Genomic DNA, 18,089 nt, shown 5'->3' on the forward strand with positions numbered 1-18,089 from the left:
TCTGGAGGACCAGCCCTCATAAAATGAATATATAAATATATATATAAAGGGAATTTACTAGAATGGCTTATAGGCTATGATCTAGAAAATTCAACAATGGTTGTCTACCAACAAAAGACCCAAGAATCCAGTAGTTGTTCAGTCCACATGGCTGGATGTCTCAGCTGGTCTTCAATATATGCTGTAATCCCGAAAAAGTAGGCTCTAATGCCAGTGAAGGAATGGACTTGCTAGCGAGGAGAGACCAAGCAAGCAAAGAGAGAATGCTTCCTTCTTCCATGTCCTTTATGTAGGCTGCCAGCCAAAGATGTGTCCCAAATTAAAGATGTATCTTCCCACCTCCAGATGATTTAATTAAGAAAAAAATTCCCTTACAAGTGTGCCCAGTCATTTAGTTTTTAGTTAATTGGGTTTTAGTTAATTCCAGATGTGACCAAGTTGACAACCAAGAACGGCCATCACAGCAAGGAATGGATACTAAGATACATGAAAATAATATTAGATAATTGATCTGTGGATCTGGAACATTCCAACTTCCTACAATCACAAAGCTCTATTAAGTCAGCCAGCCTTGTAGATTCTTTAACACACACATGGCGTTTTAGTCTGGGAACTTTAGTTCACAGGCAAATGTAGAAGTCTCTTCGCTCTGTTTTCAAAAAAAAAAAAAAAAAAAAAACCTACTAGGGAGAAGTTTTTGGCCCAGCTTATGTCTGGTGATCACCCACAAACTCATCGAGGTAATAAACACACAAGAGAAATTGCAATTTCTAAGGTTAGGCTGGGAGAGAATCACTCTCGAGTAGAGAGCAGCAGGCTCTGTCAGAAGATAGAAGAAGGGTTTGGAACGGAAGCAGAAGCCACTGCACAGCCGTTCTGGTCTTGAGAAAAGGGATTCTGAGTGAGCCAACTGATAGCGCCTCAAGAGCTGCATTGTCTCTCAAGAGACACATTGTCTAGAAGGCGGAACTCCTCCCCGGTCTCGGGGTTTTCAGGGCTACGGCCAAGGACAAACTGGAGGCGTCCAGGATGGAGAGATTCGGGATGTGCAACATTTTTGCTCAGGGAAATGGAATGCAACAAAAAAACAACTTTCTTCCCGCCCCTGCTTCTCTCCCCTCCTGCCCACCTCTCAGCCTTGCTCTAGGGAACAAGTCTTCCTGACCGTTGAAGAAAATGGGATGGTCCCACTCATTTTCTAGCCCTTTCTTCCAGACCTAAGTGTTTTGTTTCAGTGATGAAAATGTCCAGTTGAGCACAGTAATCAAACCTGAGTTTCCCATTTACCTGTAAAGCTTACCTACTGGGCATGCCCAGGGAGGAGACCGCACAGGGGCAGCACTCTGCTGTTTCCCTACCCAGGAGACCCCTGCAAACTACTATTTTTGAAAATTTTAATTTTTCCCCCAGTGCTGAGGATTGAACTCCAGGCTTTGCACAGACAAGGCAAACCTGCTACTGAGCTATCACAGGCAAACCTGCTACTGAGCTATCACAGGCAAACCTGCTACTGAGCTATCACAGGCAAACCTGCTACTGAGCTCTCACAGGGTCTCCTTTTTTGTTGTTGTTGTCATTTTTACTTTTTGAGAAAGGGTCTCAGTAAGTACACCCGGTGGGCCTCGAACTCTCTCTATAGCCCAGACAGGCCTCGACCTTGCAAGCCTCCTTTCTCAACCTCTTCAACAGCTGGGACTATAGGCCTGCGCTACCAAGGCCCTGATGAGTCATAATAGTCCGTGTCCTCCACCCCTCGAGATGGCTGATAGGCCGTCTGATCTCACTAGTGAGTGTGGTGGAAAAACATGAAGAGAAGTCTGGGGAAGGCAGAGAAGACCCTCCTTGCTTAGTATTGTCTTGCTGTGGCTTTGGAATATGTACGGTGTGTGTGTGTGTGTGTGTGTGTGTGTGTGTGTGTGTGTGTGTGTGTGTACCAGAGTTAAACCTCAGGCATCATTCTTCAGGCAGCATCCACTTTGTTTTGGCGCACAGGGCCTCTCACTGGCCCAGAACACACCAAGTAGTCTAGGCTCTGGTTGACCAGCAAGCCCCAGGGATTCATGTTCTTGCTTCTGTCTCTGAATTACAAGTTTTTTATTTGTAACCTGGGTTCCGGGGTCCACCTCAAGTCCTGTGCTTGCAAGGCATGTTCTTCATGACTGAACGTTGCATAGCCCTTGTGTTTTGAAATTTGTATTCATTTTATGGTTGTTGTTATTATTACAGGCGTGTACTGCTATACCAAGTTTGCCTTTGGAGCTTTGTTATTTGACATAGAATCTCACATGTGTAGTCTAGGTAGGCCTCACACTCCTCCCCCTTCATCAACCTCCCAAGTTCTGGGTCTCCAGGCGTGAGTCACCACGCCTGGCTTGGTCTTAGGGTTTTCACTGCCTGCTAAGTTTTCCAAGCTTTTTCCTGTTTTTTTTTTTTTTTAAATTTTTATTTTTTTTCAGGGGAGAGAGCGAATGCAGTCCCCCACTACCACAAATTATGCAGTCGAGTTTCCCGCATTTGGGGAAATCACAGGGGTCAGCACATCCGGAGTGCAATGGATAAGCCTCGCCCTGGGAAAACCACCTTCGTGATCATGGTATCTCCCCTGCCAGGTAAGTATCCTGTTTCATTTTTACTGTCTCTAGTAAACTATGGTGAGGCCAGACAGTGAAGAGAGAGCTGGGAAAGAATTCAGTTTTATTCTATTTGTTCCCATCCCTAGAGAGAGCACAGGTCCTGTAGGCCACTCAAAGAAAACAGCTGGGATTGCCCCAGGACAGGTGAGAGGGAGGGAGCCATAGCAGACATATTTCTGAAGGGCAAGGCAGGTTCACAATTCCCCAATTTGAATAATTTCAGGGGGTTCTGGAGTGCAGGCGCATCTCTGGTTGTCTCATATCTAGGTGTATAGTGACCCGGAGTGAGGGTTCTGTAAGGGAAGTGGTTTGGGGCTGTGAAGTTCACAGCTGCCCAATAGGGAAACGACCAGCCTCAAAAGAGGCTTCAACACTACATTAAAACCCCTGATATTGTAAATGTTTTATGGGTTCTTTAAGACTCCTCATCACAAAAGACAGCTCTCTTACAGCACCTTCATTGTCAGAAAGCGTTTTCTGTCTGTATGTGCATACACGAGAGAGTGGAGAGAGAGAGAGAGAGAGAGAGAGAGAGAGAGAGAGAGAGAGAGAGAGAGAGAGAGAGACTCATCATGTAACCCAGGCTGGTCTTGAACTCCTTAAGTAGCCAAGAATGTCTCTGAACTCATCTTTCTGTCTCTACCTCCTGAGTTCTAAGGTTACAGTGTGAACCACCATGCCTGGGCTTTGGAGGGAGGGAGTTGAGATTGGTCTTAGGATATCAGCCCAGGCTCCTGTTTCGACCTCCCAAGTACTGGAATTAGGTACATGCCACCATGCACATTCCACCACATTTGAAAACACTAGATTTTCAGTGTCTTTCAGCTCAAGTCCAAAGTCACCCGGCCTCTGCAGGAAGCCATCTTGGGCAGAGTTCCTTTAGAGAAAGCTGCAAGCTAGGTGGCCATGGAATTTCTCGGATTGGGCGCTGAATTTTACACAACGGAGTATCAGCAAAGAGCAGATGACTGGGACCTAAGCTATTGGAGGAAGGGGCAGCGGAGCCAAAGGATAAAGGACAAAGGCTTTCCTGTGATATTGAATGAAGTTGGTGCAAGTGCTCCTCAGGGTAAGCAAAGCAAGTCACTCAGCTGGGCTGCAACATTTAAAGGGACACCACAAAATTCAGTTATCAAGACAAATTCTATATGATGCAATCATTTTTAAATGTATTAAAGTGTTTATACCGAACAGAGTTTCCATTTTGCCTACGACGCCACATGGCTCTGCAAATGTTGCTGGGCTGTGACGTATGCAATGGTCAGCTCTCATAGCCCATCAGCTGAGGCTTGAAGATATATCAAACCAAGATAGAAGTATATGTACGTACACAGAAAAGTCCCAGGTGCGGGTCTATGAGACAGCTCCCCCGGTTAAGGGGCTTGCTGACATGTCTGATGACCCAGGTTTGATTCCTGGGACCCACACAGAACTGACACCTGCATGTTGTCCTTTGACCCCCACACATGTGTGATGGTGCATGCGTACACGCGCGCGCGCGCGCGCGCGCGCGCACACACACACACACACACACACACAAGTAAATTATAGACACCAAGGTATCTGCAGTAAAAAGAACTAAAGGGACAAATGGTGGGTGAATGGTGATCCGGTTGCAGATAGGGTTCAGATCGTGTAGGGACACAAGAACTGTCAGTAGGCAGACGCTTGCTGAGATGCTGTAATGATGACTTATGGGGTGCCAATTGAAGATGTCAGGTTTCTCCTGAGGCTAGGGCATGATCTAAGTGAAGAATGGCAGAATCTCATCTAGACAGGTGTAGGCAAGATTTCAAAGTGCAGAACCGGACCTCAGTTTCCCTACCGTAATACTGAGGGTGGGGCAGCCCTCTCCGGGGGTTCCGAGGCCCAGCCCACTGGGCCCCTGCAAGGCAAGGTTTCCACGCCACAGCGGGTGGAGGAGGACCCGCCCTGGCTGCAGCCCTCGGGCTGGGACGATCGGAGCAGGGGCGGGTCGCGCGGGTGCCCTCACCGCTAGCCGCCCAATCGCCAGCGGCCCGCGGAGCCCCGGGGGGCTGGGGCAGCGGGCGGAACGTGCCGCGGCTGCGCCGACGCGCGAGCGCGGGGCCGGGCCGGGCGGGCGCACTCAGTCTGGCGGCGGCGGCGGTGCGCGGACAGACAGACGTGTCGGGAGCGCAGCACTGCCCGCAGCCCAGCAGCCCGGGCCGCGCCCGCCCGCCCGCCCGCCATGGTGTCGTGGATCATCTCCAGGCTGGTGGTGTAAGTGGCCTCTTTTCTTGCGTCCCTTCTTCCCTTCCCTCCGGGTCCCCAGGTCCCCTTAGGGCCGCGCGCCCCTGCGAGCCACCAGCCCCGGGTCGCTAGAGCTATTAATACCCGGCGGTCGCTAAATTTAGCAGGTACAGTAGCTGCTTGGGGACGCGGGGAGCGCGAGGAGGCGTAGGACGCGCGGCGCTACTGGTCCACGGGTGGCCGCAGGCGCGGGCGGCGCCTTGCAGGGGGACCGGGGCGTGGGTCCCCGCACGCTGGTGGAGTCGCCCGTGCTGGGCGATGCGTCTCGCCTTGCCTCTGTTGCTTTGTTCCATTACGGGTGGGGCGGATTTGCAGGGGCCAGGAGTGGGTGCCCCGCGCGTCTCTCTCTTTTGGGAAAAATGCCCTGGGCTCAAGGGCCGCCGCGCTTTGTCAGGTGAAAATGACAGACAGACAAGAGAGGCGCTGCCTGGAGGGGTCATCGCGGAGACGAGTAGCCAGAAGGAAGTGGGGCACGCAATGGACTGGGGAAAACACTCCTTTTTAGGTTTCTCAAATAGACAGAGGTAAAGGCAGGTGGCATATAGACTAGTATGCATCTTGGAGTAGATGTCTTCGTCCCTCTTGTCTGCTGTCCTTTGCAGGGGTTTGAGAGACAGGGGCAGGCACCTCTGGGTGTGCAAAGGGAATTTCTAAGTGACAGACAGCATCCCACCACCCCACCACCACCACCACCACCAAGGGCGGTGGTGGTGACACCTCCCAAACGGTGCAGGAGAGCAGAGTCATCTGGGGTGAGGCCTGTGGGAAGTCCTTGGGGATGTGTGATGGGGACTTTGTTTTGTTTTCTTTCCTCCCACCTTTCCTACCTGGATCTTGACGATTGATTTACCACCTGCTCAGGGGACCTGGGACTGAAATGGGTCTGGGGAGGCCTGGGTGAGGAACACGTGCCCAGCATTTTCTTTGTCTAAGCAAGAGGGGCTGTTAACTCCCTTTGACAGTGCCGCGCCACATCCCGCGTCTTGGCACATCTCTCTTCTTGGCTTCTTGACTGATTTTTTTCAAGGCAGCCTAGAGTAGCGTTCTTTAAAGTCCTAGCCATTGTCTCCCAGCCACCCTTCTGCCCTTGCCTCCCAAAGTCCAGCAAGTTACTCCCCAAAGGTCTCTGCAACAGCTGTTGCCAGCTGCTGGAGGTTTGCTCTGTACCCTCGGGTGGCATGTAAAATACCTCGATTTCTGTGGCATGACTGGCATCAATCCCCCAGAGAAGCCACTGGCACGCCTTGCCACACCTCATGCCCGACGAAAGCTTGTCTTGTCTTCGGTGACATTCTCTTCCCTGAAGTCCTGTGATCTTTGAATTTGCTTGTGACCTCTGGAGGACCTCCGGTGGGTGGGTGGAGCATTGGAGCTTGCTTGCCTGGTGGGCTTCTCTGTAGGTCCTCAACCAGCATCACGCAACCGTTCTTCCCCCACAGAGGAGGCAGCTGGGGGGGGGGGGTGTGTGTAGAAAAGATGTGTAATGTTGGGAGGGGTTGCAACATCGTGATGCTACTACCTTCCGAAACAACACGCCCTGAAGAACTGAGGCTTCCGATGACGTAAACAACCATGAGACTTGCCCCTCTACAAGCTACAAGAGGGTCTACAGCTACCCTCTGCACCCGAGATTGGTGGGATTTGGAGCAACTTGAAAAGGTCAAGGGTACTTCCAACCCTGTCCCGAATTCACGACATAAACTCAGCACGAATTATTAACATAGATTTAAATGAACAATTCCTGGTTCACCTTAACAATAGCCATTATAGAAAATTAGCTGGTGTAAATAAACTGACAACCAGCTACATCTTTGCCTCAGAAGGAAATCACATGATAATTTAGGGGATCTATAGTCTTTAAGAATATAACTTATTCTTCTATGTTTATGCATATATTTATATGTATGATGCAAGGAAATAATTGATTCAGCCCAATAGGTAAAGGGTGCGGAGCTGGGGGTGGGGCTAGGATATTGTGTTTGGAATCAAGAAAATCCATGGTTCAAATCCAGTTCTGCTTCTTGCCAGCAGATCCCAGTTCATAGCCCTGATTACAACAGATCGCAATTCCTAAGCTAATTAACTGCACGTTGCTGTTGCAGAGGTTTCAGTAACATGTGACCTGTGGATTCCCAGGCACCATGGCGAGCACTACATCAATGGTGATTCCCTCCTGTCCTCAGGGCACACTGCAAGAGGCTGTAAGCACTCTGGAGGGGGCTCCAGCTCTGCAATTCTCCCACTGGGTTCCCAGAGGGCTTTGTGCTTTGCTGCCCTGCTTCCATATGAACAGTTCCCCCTTATTTTATATATTGGGGTTCTAGATAAAACAAAATTTGGACAATATATGGGTTTATTGCTAATAAAAACCACCAATCCAGTCCTCCGCCCTCATCTATGGAACTGCAGAGGGAATGCGCCTTGCCCAAGGTCAAAAGACCAGCTGAAGAAAATGAATTCAGGATGTTCAGTCTGATGGATGCATGCATGGTCACGGACCCCTGACGGTTGTACTGAGGCTATCTCTTTAAGGCTCCCTTAGCTCTCTGGTCTGAGCTTGTGCTATGATTTTGTTCATAAGTCCCATTTCCTTCCTGCGAGCAGCCTTTTCAAAGTTTTGTCAGCCACATCAAAGAATATTTAAGGAAGACCTATCGCTGTGTTTGAGGATGGAGAGGGAGTGTCTTCCTGTCTTTATGGTTCCCATCATCCAACCAGAGTCACTGGCACAAACTGATGCTGTTCATGTCCCTTCTGCCACTGGCCATGAGTAGTGTGAAGGCAGCAGCTGTGACCTGTTTCCCTCCATAGCCCCTGTCCCCTCCACCCCCAAGGCAGCACGGCTCCTCCCACCCCTCCCCCTCTCCTGCTTTAAATCAAGTACCTGGCATCTAAGGCCATTCATCTAACATTGATTTGTTGAAGGAACCCAGAGGCTCCAGAGGCCCTGGATACAAGAAAGGGATCTGGATAGGGCTGTCCTCTGAGGATGAAGCCCCTGGGCATCAGGGCAGGCTTGTGCCCGGTGGGCTAAGCTCAATGAGTGTGGGTGAGGGTGAGAACCTTCTTTCTGGCCACCTGACTTCCTCCTGACTCCCTGGGCTCAACCAGGGGGAAATGAAGAGAATCCGTGTAGTAGCAAGTGGACCTTGTTAGTAGAACCTGCTTGGTATCTTCATGGGCATGGGGCTCATTTAGGAATGCCAGTCACCTCTTCACTTGTTTTTAAACAGGGTCTCATGTGCCCAGGCTGGACTCGGACACTGCATGCTAGGCAAGCACTTTCCTAGCTGAGCCAGTCAGCGGCTCTTGTCTCTCAAGGCCTAGACATGAATGAATATCACACTGGAAGACAGTGTCCAGGAGTAAACTGATAGGGGGGGCGGGCACAGAGGCTCTTCTGTGACTTGGGAGAAGGCGCCTTTTTGAAGTATCCCAAGAAGCAAGTACTCATTGTCTCTGACAGAGCTTGGGCCAAGGTCCAGAGCTGGCAGAATGAACCCAGAGCCTCCCATCCAGTGTGTGGTTAGAAGACTCAAAATTCTCCTTCACTACAGGGAAGAAGGAGAATCTTCATCCAGTGAAAATTCGTGACTATCTAATGGATATACTAAAAAAAAAAAAAAGTTCTTTCTACCTTGCACTGCTTCAGGATCACTTACTTTCTCTGCTGTGCTGAGGATGGAACTCAGGGTCGTGTGTGTGCTGGGCAAGGGCTAGGCAAGAAAGGACTAGGTAAGGGCTAGGCAAGAAAGGACTAGGTAAGGGCTAGGCAAGAAAGGACTAGGTAAGGACTAGGCAGGGGCCGGGCAAGGACTAGGCAAGAAAGGACTAGGCAAGAAAAGACTAGGCAAGAAAGGACTAGGCAAAAAAGGACTAGGCAAGGGCTAGGCAAGGACTAGGCAAGGACTAGGCATGAGTTAGGCAAAGACTAGTCAAGGGTTAGGCAAGGTAGGCAAGGACTAGGCAAGAGCCCTACCACTGACTACACCCACAATCCTTCTGCATATTTTTTAAATGTTAGTTTCTGGGGCTTGGGACACAGCTCATTTTTTAAAGAGTCCTTGCCTAGCACACACTAAGCTCTGCATCTCATAAACGTGGTATGGCGTCCCAATAATCCCAGTACTCAGAAGGTGGAGACAGGAGGGTCAGGGGTTTAAGGCTATCCTTATCAAGTTTAAGACCAGCCTAGGACACAGGAAACCCTGTCTCTAAACAAAACAAGGGGCCAGTAACTCAGTTACTTACTGAGTAAGAGGGGCTGGCCTGACACTTGAATTTGATTCCCGGGCCCCACGGGGTGGTGGAAGGAGAGAGCCGACTCCCCAAAGTTATCCTCTCATCTCCAAACATGAGCCATTACCCGAGCAATCTGTCCACTCACACAAAACAAAATCTAATTTAAAAAAAAGGAGGGGGGAGGTGTTGGGATGGCTGAGCAGGTAAGGGTGCTTGCTGCTAAGCCTCACAACCTGAGTTCGGTCCCCGGGACCCACATGGTCGAAGGAGAGAGCTGACTCCTGCAGGTTATCCTCTGACCTTAACGTGGCACACACACGCGTAAGATGTGGTGAAACTTGTAAAAATTCAAACAAGTGAGAAACATTAGTTTTAGCAAAGTCCAAAGTGATGCTGAAGTCTGGCTGGATCCCAGGAGTGGGATTTGGAGCATGACGGCATTCACTCTGGGTCAGGGATGTAAAGGAGAGGAGCCTGGAAGGAATGAATGCCTGTGGGCTGTCCTCAAGCTGTTCCCCGCACTGTTGCAAAACAAATGGAAAGAGACTGAATCCTCAGACAGAAGCTTGCCTTTCCTGGAGGCATGCTCTTAAAATCTGGAACGCAGAAAAATAACCCAGCTAATAGAGGGTTCATGTTCCCTGAGTATGTACTTCCTGCTGCAGTTGTGTGGGACACTGTAAAAACTGGGTAGATGTTCGGTTGAATTGAGAGAGGAAAGATGGTAGCTTAGGAGAGAGCATGTGGATTCTAGTCTCCACACTGACCTTTTCCACCACTGGAGTCCAGAGTGGGGGGGGGGGGCCCTATTGCCAGTTTGAGAGGTGAGATGGCCAGCATCACCTGAGAGGTCCTAATAATTCCAAGAATCAGTATACATCAAGGCCACTTCCTTCCCCACCTGGCTCCAGAGTGCCACGTGTGTTTATAAGCATGAGAATCCTCCAGGAAGTGAAAATACCAGCTCTTTGTTTACTAATCCTGCCTGCGTGTTGGGAAGGGGCACTCCGGACCTTCTACCGTGTATCCCCCCGGGTTAGCTGGCAAGTGAGGGCTTGAGTGCTTATGACCGAGTCAGTCCCTCCTTTCTGAAAAGAGCCATCTTCAGAGAGTGTACTGTTGGATGACAGAAGAGCTATGAAAAGCAAGAGGAAGGAGGAGATGGCTCTGTCCTAGTTTCTCTGTGTAACAGCCCTGGCTGTCCTGAAGCTCACTCTGTAGACCAGGCTGGCCTCGAATTCACAAAGATCCGCCTGCCTCTGCCTCCCGAGTGCTGGGATTAAAGGCGTGCGCCACCACTGCCCAGCTCTAGTTTGCTTTCTGTTGCTGTAATAAAACACTGAACCAAAGCAACCCAGTGGGGGCGGGGTGTATTTCATCTTACCATTCCAGAGAACAGTCCATCACCGAGGGAAGTCAGGGCAGGAACTCAAGGCAGGAACCTGGAGGCAGAAATCGAAGCCATGGAGAAGCGCTGCTTACCGGCTTGATTTTCTTTTCTTTTTTGGCTTGCCCAAAGACTTTCTTAGGTAATCCAGGACCACTTGCCCAGGAGCAGCACTGCTCACAGTGGGCTGGGCTCTCCCATGTCAATCATGAATCAAGAAAATGCTCCCATAGACTTGACTGTAGACAGTCTGACAGAGGCAGTTCCTTACCTGAGGCTCCTTATCCTAGGTGTCTCTAGTGTGGGTCAAGTTGACAGAAACTAACCAGCACAGGCCCAGATGCAAGCCAAGTGAGCCCGCATCACACACACACACACACACACACACACACACACACACACACACACACACAGTCACTAGCTAGCTGAAGAATATTTTCCTCTTACTACTGGGCTGGAGAATGTCCCAAAGGATTGGAAGGTGAACACTTACACAGTTAGTATGTGTTCTGAGCTCAATGATCTCATCTGACATCACACAGTACATACATTAGTCTCCTTCTGGAGTTTTTCAGTTCTCACCCAAGCACTACCCTAGGAATACAGAGGGAAAGGGAGTGTTAGAAGAAATATTATTTTTAATTTTTTTTTCCAGTGCTACTGATTGAACCTAGAACTTTATACTCGTTTTACCATTCAGCCATACCCTTTTTGGCAGAAGACATCTTGATAGGGATCTTGTTACAGCCCTTCAAGCGTGGGCATAGATACCGAGACCAGACATTGCACTGTTATCTCTTATGATCCCTATGAGGCTGCCCAGAATACTGTCTGGAGGAAAAGCATGCAGTGGTCCCGTGCCATGGGAAGGAGTCCAGTCCTTTCAGTGGGTTCCGAAGGGACTATGGAATTAGTTGCTCCTGGTTTGATCACCAGTTCTGTCCGATCTTTACTAGATTCGTGAGTGGAAGCATCCATTTCCTGAGTTAAAGACCCTCCCAGCATCTCCCTGTCCTTCCATAGCAGCCACTGCCGATCCCTCCCTGCACTGCACACCAAGGCCTTTCAGTCACCTGGCATTTTAAGGCCCAAGAGCCTCCCGGTGCCAGCACCAGGAGCTGTCCAGCCTAGAGGCTCTGTGCGGCTGCCTCCTTCCTCTTACAACAGTCATGCATAATTTCCATTTTTATTTTTCTCATAAATTTTATGTTGTTTAGTTAGTTTTAAGACAGTATTTCGTGTGTCCTAGGCTGGCCTAAAACTGTGTAGCAGAAGATGACCTTGATCTTCCAAACCCCCTGCCTTTACCTCCCAAGTACTAAGATCTAAGGCTTTGTTCTCACCAGACGAACACTCTTCCAAACGAATGAACATACCCAGCACCTCCCTTCTTTTTCTTCTACTGGTCACAGTTCAGTTATATTTTAGCGTCGGCATTCTCCTTTGTCCTAATTCTATTTAGTTAATTGGAGTTTTTTTCTAATTAAAAAAATTTTGTGTACGGACATTTTGTCTGCATGTCTGTCTGTGCACCATGTGCATGCCTGGTGCCCTTGGATCTTCTGGGTCTGAGATTGCAGTCAGTTGTGAACTGCTGGGTGGGTGCTGGGAATGGAACTCCAGTCTTCTAGAAGAGCAAGCAGTGATCTTAACCACCGAGTCATCTCTCCAATCCCAGTTAGTCATTTTTGTTTTTTCGAGACAGGGTTTCTTCGTGTAGTTTTGGTGCCCGTCCTGGATCTCACTCTGTATCCCAGGCTGGCCTCAAACTCACAGAGATCCTCCTGCCTCTGCCTCCCAAGTGCTGGGATTAAAGGCGTGCATCACCACCGCCCGGCCCAGTTAGTCATTTTTAAAGGAAGGGTCTTGCTGTGTAGTCCAGGTTGGCCTTGAATGCTGATGTAGCCCAGGGTGGCTTCCAATTTATAATCCTACCTCTGCCTCCCCAGTGTGAACCACCAAGCTCCATGCCCCTGGGTACTCTTATACACATATTTTTTAACCTCCTTGTAGAAAATGGTGGTCAGTCCTTTAGGCTGCAAACCAAGTTTCCCATTCCAGACTAGGACCTACCCTGCCCTGTCTCCCCCTACTAAGCTTGAAGAAAAGGCAATGACTTAGGTCTACATATGTGCTTTGGGGGGCCTTTTTTTTTTAAAAAAAAAAAAACCTCTTTAAATTAGAAATATCTCCTTCACTCCTCTTTCTGTTCCTTTTCTTTGTTCTGTTTTAAAATGAAAGGTCAGGCATTAGGTTTAAGGAGAGCTTGAGGACAGTAAGGAGTGGGTGCCAGCATAGGGCCATCGTGTGTCCATTCTTCATGTGTGGCTCTAACTTCTTCCTTGTTGTGTTAGTCACATTCCTTGTTGTTGTGACCAAGTGTCTGACCAGAAGCAACTGAAGGGAGAGTGGATTTTACTTAGCACACAGGTTGAGGAGATACGACCATCACAGTGGAGCTGGAGGTGGCTGATTACATTGTTTCCACAGTCAGGAAGTAGAGTGAACAGGAAACGGGGCTGGGCTATGAAATCTCAAGGCCCGCCCCCAGTGACTCACTTCCTCTCTCAAAGCTCCACCTCCTAAGGGTTCTGCCATCTTCCTGAATAGCACCACCAGCTTGGGAACCAAGTATTCAAAGATGTTGGCTTACAGTGGACATTTTAGATTCAAACCATAACATCCATAAAAGCTGCCTTGGTCCCCTGACTGAATAACGATGTCCTCTGGGTTTCCAGGGTAGAGCTGTCACTGTACGGTCTGATACTGTGGTTTGTGTATTTACTGCTCCTTGGAGACCGGATCTGTTTCTTTGTTTCCTCATGCCTCTTTGTTTGTAGTAGGTGCCTGAGAAGTTCTTGTTGTATTATGGACGAGTTAGGACATCTTTCCTCAAAGACTGGCCTGAACCCCAGCTGCATGGACATCTGGAATAATTGAGAATACAGAATTCAGGGCTTTGCCCAAGATCTAGTGAATCTGCATTTTAACAAAATCCCAACAAAGGTTGAGAAATGCCAAGTCAGCAGGCAATATACATCGTTATCCCTATGAAATAAAAAGGAACTGATGGTCTCAGGCTCCTATTTTGGCTAGAGAACTGGGATTCTCTCTCCTCATCTCTTCAGGGAGGACTAGTTCTAAAAGGTCCCGCCCTAACTTTTTAGGAGTTTCAAATGATATAATTGGATTCCATTAACCTAATGCTCAGAGCCTCGAGCCGTGGTTCTGAACCTTCTAAGGCTTCAACCTTTTAATACAGTTCCTCATGTTGTAATGACCCCTAACCATAAAATTATTTCCATTGCTACTTCATAACTGTAATCTTGCTACTGTTATGAATCATAATGTAAATATCTGTTTGCTGATGGTCTTAGGTGACCCCTGTGAAAAGGTCATTTGACCACCCCAAGGAGTCATGACCCACAGGTTGAGAACCATTGGCCTAGAGCCTTTCAAAGATAGACTGATTAATTGTGAGCAATAAAAATATGCTTTGTCACCATTGAAGTTCAAATGGGCAAGACAATGCCTGACATACAGAATATCAGGCTGGGCAAGTTACATAGACCACTCGGGAGAATGGATGCGACCTGCCTAGACAAATAAACTGGTAAGACATGACTAATTGGTACTGGAGTAGATTTCTAATAACACACGAGGACTTGTTCTCATGAACATATGAAGTGTAGAGCCATTAGTCCATGTGTCTCCCCTGAGAAGGTTGCAAAGTCCAATGGCATCTGAGCATACTCCAGGCCAGGGCCTGTGTGCTGTGTAATCCTCTTAGCTCTACCTTCAAAACACCGCCCCCCCCCCCCCCATCCAACTATGACTCCAACTCTATGTTAACACCCTGCTTTTTATTTATTTATTTATTTATTTTTGGTTTTTCGAGACAGGGTTTCTCTGTGTAGCTTTGCGCCTCTCCTGGAACTCACTTGGTAGCCCAGGCAGGCCTCGAACTCACAGAGATCCACCTGGCTCTGCCTCCCGAGTGCTGGGATTAAAGGCGTGCGCCACCACCGCCCGGCAACACCCTGCTTTTTACTGTTGTTTGGACCATTGGATGTGGCTCACTGGGAGAGCATCTACCTACCAGAACCATTAAGCCAAACGAATAAACAGAAACAATTCAGGAAAACTCACCCAAGCTTTTCCACTTCTATTCCTGTCCCTCTAATGATTTGTTTAAAGTGTTCATGGATGAAGCCAGGCACACACCTTTAATACCAGTACTTGGGAGGCAGAGGCAGGTGGATCTCTGTAAATTCAAGACCAGCCTGGCTACATATGGAGTTCCAGGACAACCTCAATAGTGAGACTTGACCTACAATGGAAGATTTGATTCCTGTTTCTGGAAATATCAGAAAGGGAAAAAAAACTGAAAAATTTTCCTTAATAAAAGTGAATTAGCCGGGCAGTGGTGGCGCACGCCTTTAATCCCAGCACTCGGGAGGCAGAGCCGGGCGAATCTCTGTGAGTTCATGGCCAGCCTGGTCTACAGAGTGAGTTCCAGGGCAGGCTCCAAAGCTACACAGAGAAACCCTGTCTCAAAAAAAAAACCAAAAAAACAAACAAAAAAAAGTGAATTAGAAAATTAAAAGAAATTCTAAGCCAGGCAGGGTCATTCACAACTGTAATCTCAGCACTCAGGAGGCTGAGGCAGGAGGATTTCCACATGTTTGAAGCCAGCTTGAGCTACATAGTAAATTCCAAGTTAGTCTGGGCTCAGAGTGGTTCAGAAACCAAAAATAACAAATAAAACAGCTAAAAATATGAGATAAAATATAACAGCATACCTCTTCGAAGGTCTAGCTGAGTTTTTAAGTAACAAAGGAAAAGACCCCAAGTCAGGCAGTGGGACACTTGAGTTTAAGCCCCAGTTTCCATTCACTGGCTCTGTGACCCCATCAATTTCTCAAAGATGGAATCATAACTCATTCATCTTTATGTCTGAGGTGCCCAACATAGGGCATAGCACCAAGGAAATGATCAATAATGGACACTGAATTGATTAATAAATCAGCTAAGTGACGAACTAATGAATCAGTATTGAGGGAGGATGGGAGTCCTCAGTATTTGCTACAGTTCGGTTCCTTATTGTCCCCAAAGGCCCATGTATTGAAAGCCAGGTTTGTGCCCAGTGCCTGAGAAGGTCAGAAGAACATGCCAGGTCCCTTGGTGCTGGGGACTGAATCCTTTTGCCAGACCAGCAAGTATTCTTAACCACTAAGTCATTTCTCCAGCTCCAGCCCTGTTGTTTCTTTTCTTTTTTTTTTTTTTTTTTTTTTTTTTGGTTTTTCGAGACAGGGTTTCTCTGTGTAGCTTTGCGCCTTTCCTGGATCTCGCGCTGTAGACCAGGCTGGCCTCGAACTCACAGAGATCCGCCTGCCTCTGCCTCCCGAGTGCTGGGATTAAAGGCGTGCGCCACCACCGCCCGGCTTCTTTTCTTTTTTTAAATTTTATGATTTAATTTAATTTTACGTATCAGCCACGGATTCTCCTGTCCTCCCTCTTCCCACCCACCACCCACCCTCCCCCCAATCCACCCCCTATTCCCATCTCCTCCAGGGAAGGACTCTCCTGGGGATTCAGCCTGGTAGATTCAGTCGAGGCAGGTCCAGTCCCCTCCTCCCTTCACCCAGGCTGAGCAAAGTGTCCCAGCGTTGTTTCTTGAGACAGGATTTTTCACTGGCCCAGAATTTACCAAGCAGGCTGGGCTAGCTGGCCAGTGAGCTCCAGCACTGGGCTTACAAGCATGTGCCACCATGCCTAACTTTTTTTTAACATGGGTTCTGGGCATGAAACTCAGGTTCTCATTGTTGCAAAGAAACCTTTATCAACTATGTCCCAAACCCTCATTATGGTTTTGTTTGTTTGTTTTTGTTTTTTATTTTTTGCATTTCCCTGAATATTAATGAGACTGAGTTTTGTGTGTGTGTGGTTACTAGCCATTCATGTCCTCTTTCCTGTGAAGTACCTGTTCAATTTTGGTCAGTCCCCCCCACCCCACTTTCTCCCACACCGTAGGAGGAGTTCTTTAAATACCCTGTATGCTATCCCATTGCCATTTATATGTCTCAAGTGTCTCCTCTCTGTCTGTAGCTTCTTCTCCCATTTTCTTTGTGATGTATTTTGATGTGCAGCATTTCTTGGTATCCATGCCATAGATTAATCAACTTTTGTGATTCTTAGTGTTGTTAAACATTTATTTATTCCGTGTGTGTGTGTGCCTGAGTGTATATATGTGTACCATGTGCTTAGGTGCCCTTGGAAGCAAGAAGATGTAAGATTCCCTGGAATGGGAATCCCCAAATGTGAGCCTCCAGTGAGGGTCCTGGGAACTGAACCCAGCTCCTTTGCGGAAGCAGCATGTGCTCTTAACCTCTGAGCCGTGACTCCAGTCCCTTACTTATAGTGTTGTTTATGGCCTCTGAAGCCTCCCCTCCCTGAACTCACGAGCCTACTGCCTTGCTCCTGACAGTTGAACAGTATTCCTATTCCCATTTCACTTTTTTAATCCACGCTGAGCTAGGTTTATGTATCACGTGAAACAGGTGCCTGGTTTTTTACCCCATATGGAAAACCAGTTACCAGTTCCATGTATTAGAAGTGTGTCCTTCCTCTGCACTTCTGCAGTGTCCAGCCTGCAGAATTGGTTTCTGGGTGTTTCTGGACTCTGCTTTATCAGTGAGTGCTTTGTCTGGATTCACACCAGCACCGCACTTTCAATTACTGAAGCTTGTGAAGAGTCCTTTATGTTTGAGGTTTGAAGATGTGACTTTTATTTTAAAGTATGACACACTGGCTCAAAGATGTCTCGAGCAACACTGGCTTCTGGGGAGCCTTGATCCAGCAGCAGCTCAGCACTGGCACCAAATCAGCAGGCTCTCTGTCCTCTCTTCTACAGTCCGTGGTGGCTTCTATATTGATATGACTGACTCCTGGCAGCCAATGGACTTTGAATTCATCTATATCTAGCAGGGATCTGAGACGCTTCTTCCGCAGACGCCCCCTAGGAACCATCTTCTTCTAGTCTGGCCACAAACCTGTCATTCTGCCATTCCTATGGCTGAGAAATGGGATATGCCAAGTGGCAGCCAGGACCCACCAAACATTGGAGGACACGGTCAGCTTCTTTAAGCACAGTGCCCCCAGGAGTTGAGGGGACAGGGGAGAGACACAGAGAATGTTTTGGGTCCCCTTTCCAAGATAAGAGCCAGCTGGATGGTGGACTAGAGACACTGCAAACACCCACAAAGGAATTTGTCAGTATCTATAATACTATAAAACCCTTTACTAGGCTGGCAGGATGGCTCACTGGGTGTATATACACGTACATATGCCGTCAAGCTTGATGACCTGAGGTTGATCCCTGGATCCATGGTGGAAGGAGAGAACTGACTCCACAGTTGTCCTCTGACCTCCACATGGGTGCTGTGGCACTCATGCACCGACTCGGCCACAGCTTTACTGAGTCCCTACAGTGTGACAGTACTGTGTTCTTCACATGCACAGCACCTGCACACGGCCATCTGGGCCCCGCTGGGGGT

At 48.4% G+C, this 18,089-nt stretch overlaps 1 protein-coding gene and 1 non-coding gene across 3 annotated transcripts in view; one reads left to right on the plus strand and one right to left on the minus strand.

Moving 5' to 3' along the window:
- Positions 1–2,453: 2,453 nt before the first annotated feature.
- LOC128100239 (U1 spliceosomal RNA) lies at positions 2,454–2,617 on the minus strand. The gene has a single exon (XR_008214750.1). It is a non-coding gene; the product is annotated as a U1 spliceosomal RNA (small nuclear RNA).
- Positions 2,618–4,687: 2,070 nt separating this feature from the next.
- Reep1 (receptor accessory protein 1) overlaps positions 4,688–18,089 on the plus strand; it is a 107,418-nt gene continuing 94,016 nt past the window's right edge. Inside the window, exon 1 of one of the 2 annotated variants that reach the window (XM_052720396.1) lies at positions 4,688–4,874. In XM_052720396.1, the coding sequence (XP_052576356.1) occupies positions 4,843–4,874 (32 nt within the window). In that variant the 5' untranslated portion in view covers positions 4,688–4,842. The remainder of the gene's footprint in view (positions 4,875–18,089) is intronic. The other variant, XM_052720397.1, reaches the window with a different exon arrangement.

This window comes from Peromyscus californicus, unplaced genomic scaffold, assembly GCF_007827085.1.
Source record: "Peromyscus californicus insignis strain IS unplaced genomic scaffold, ASM782708v3 Scaffold_6__1_contigs__length_162567912, whole genome shotgun sequence".
NCBI lineage: Eukaryota > Metazoa > Chordata > Mammalia > Rodentia > Cricetidae > Peromyscus > Peromyscus californicus.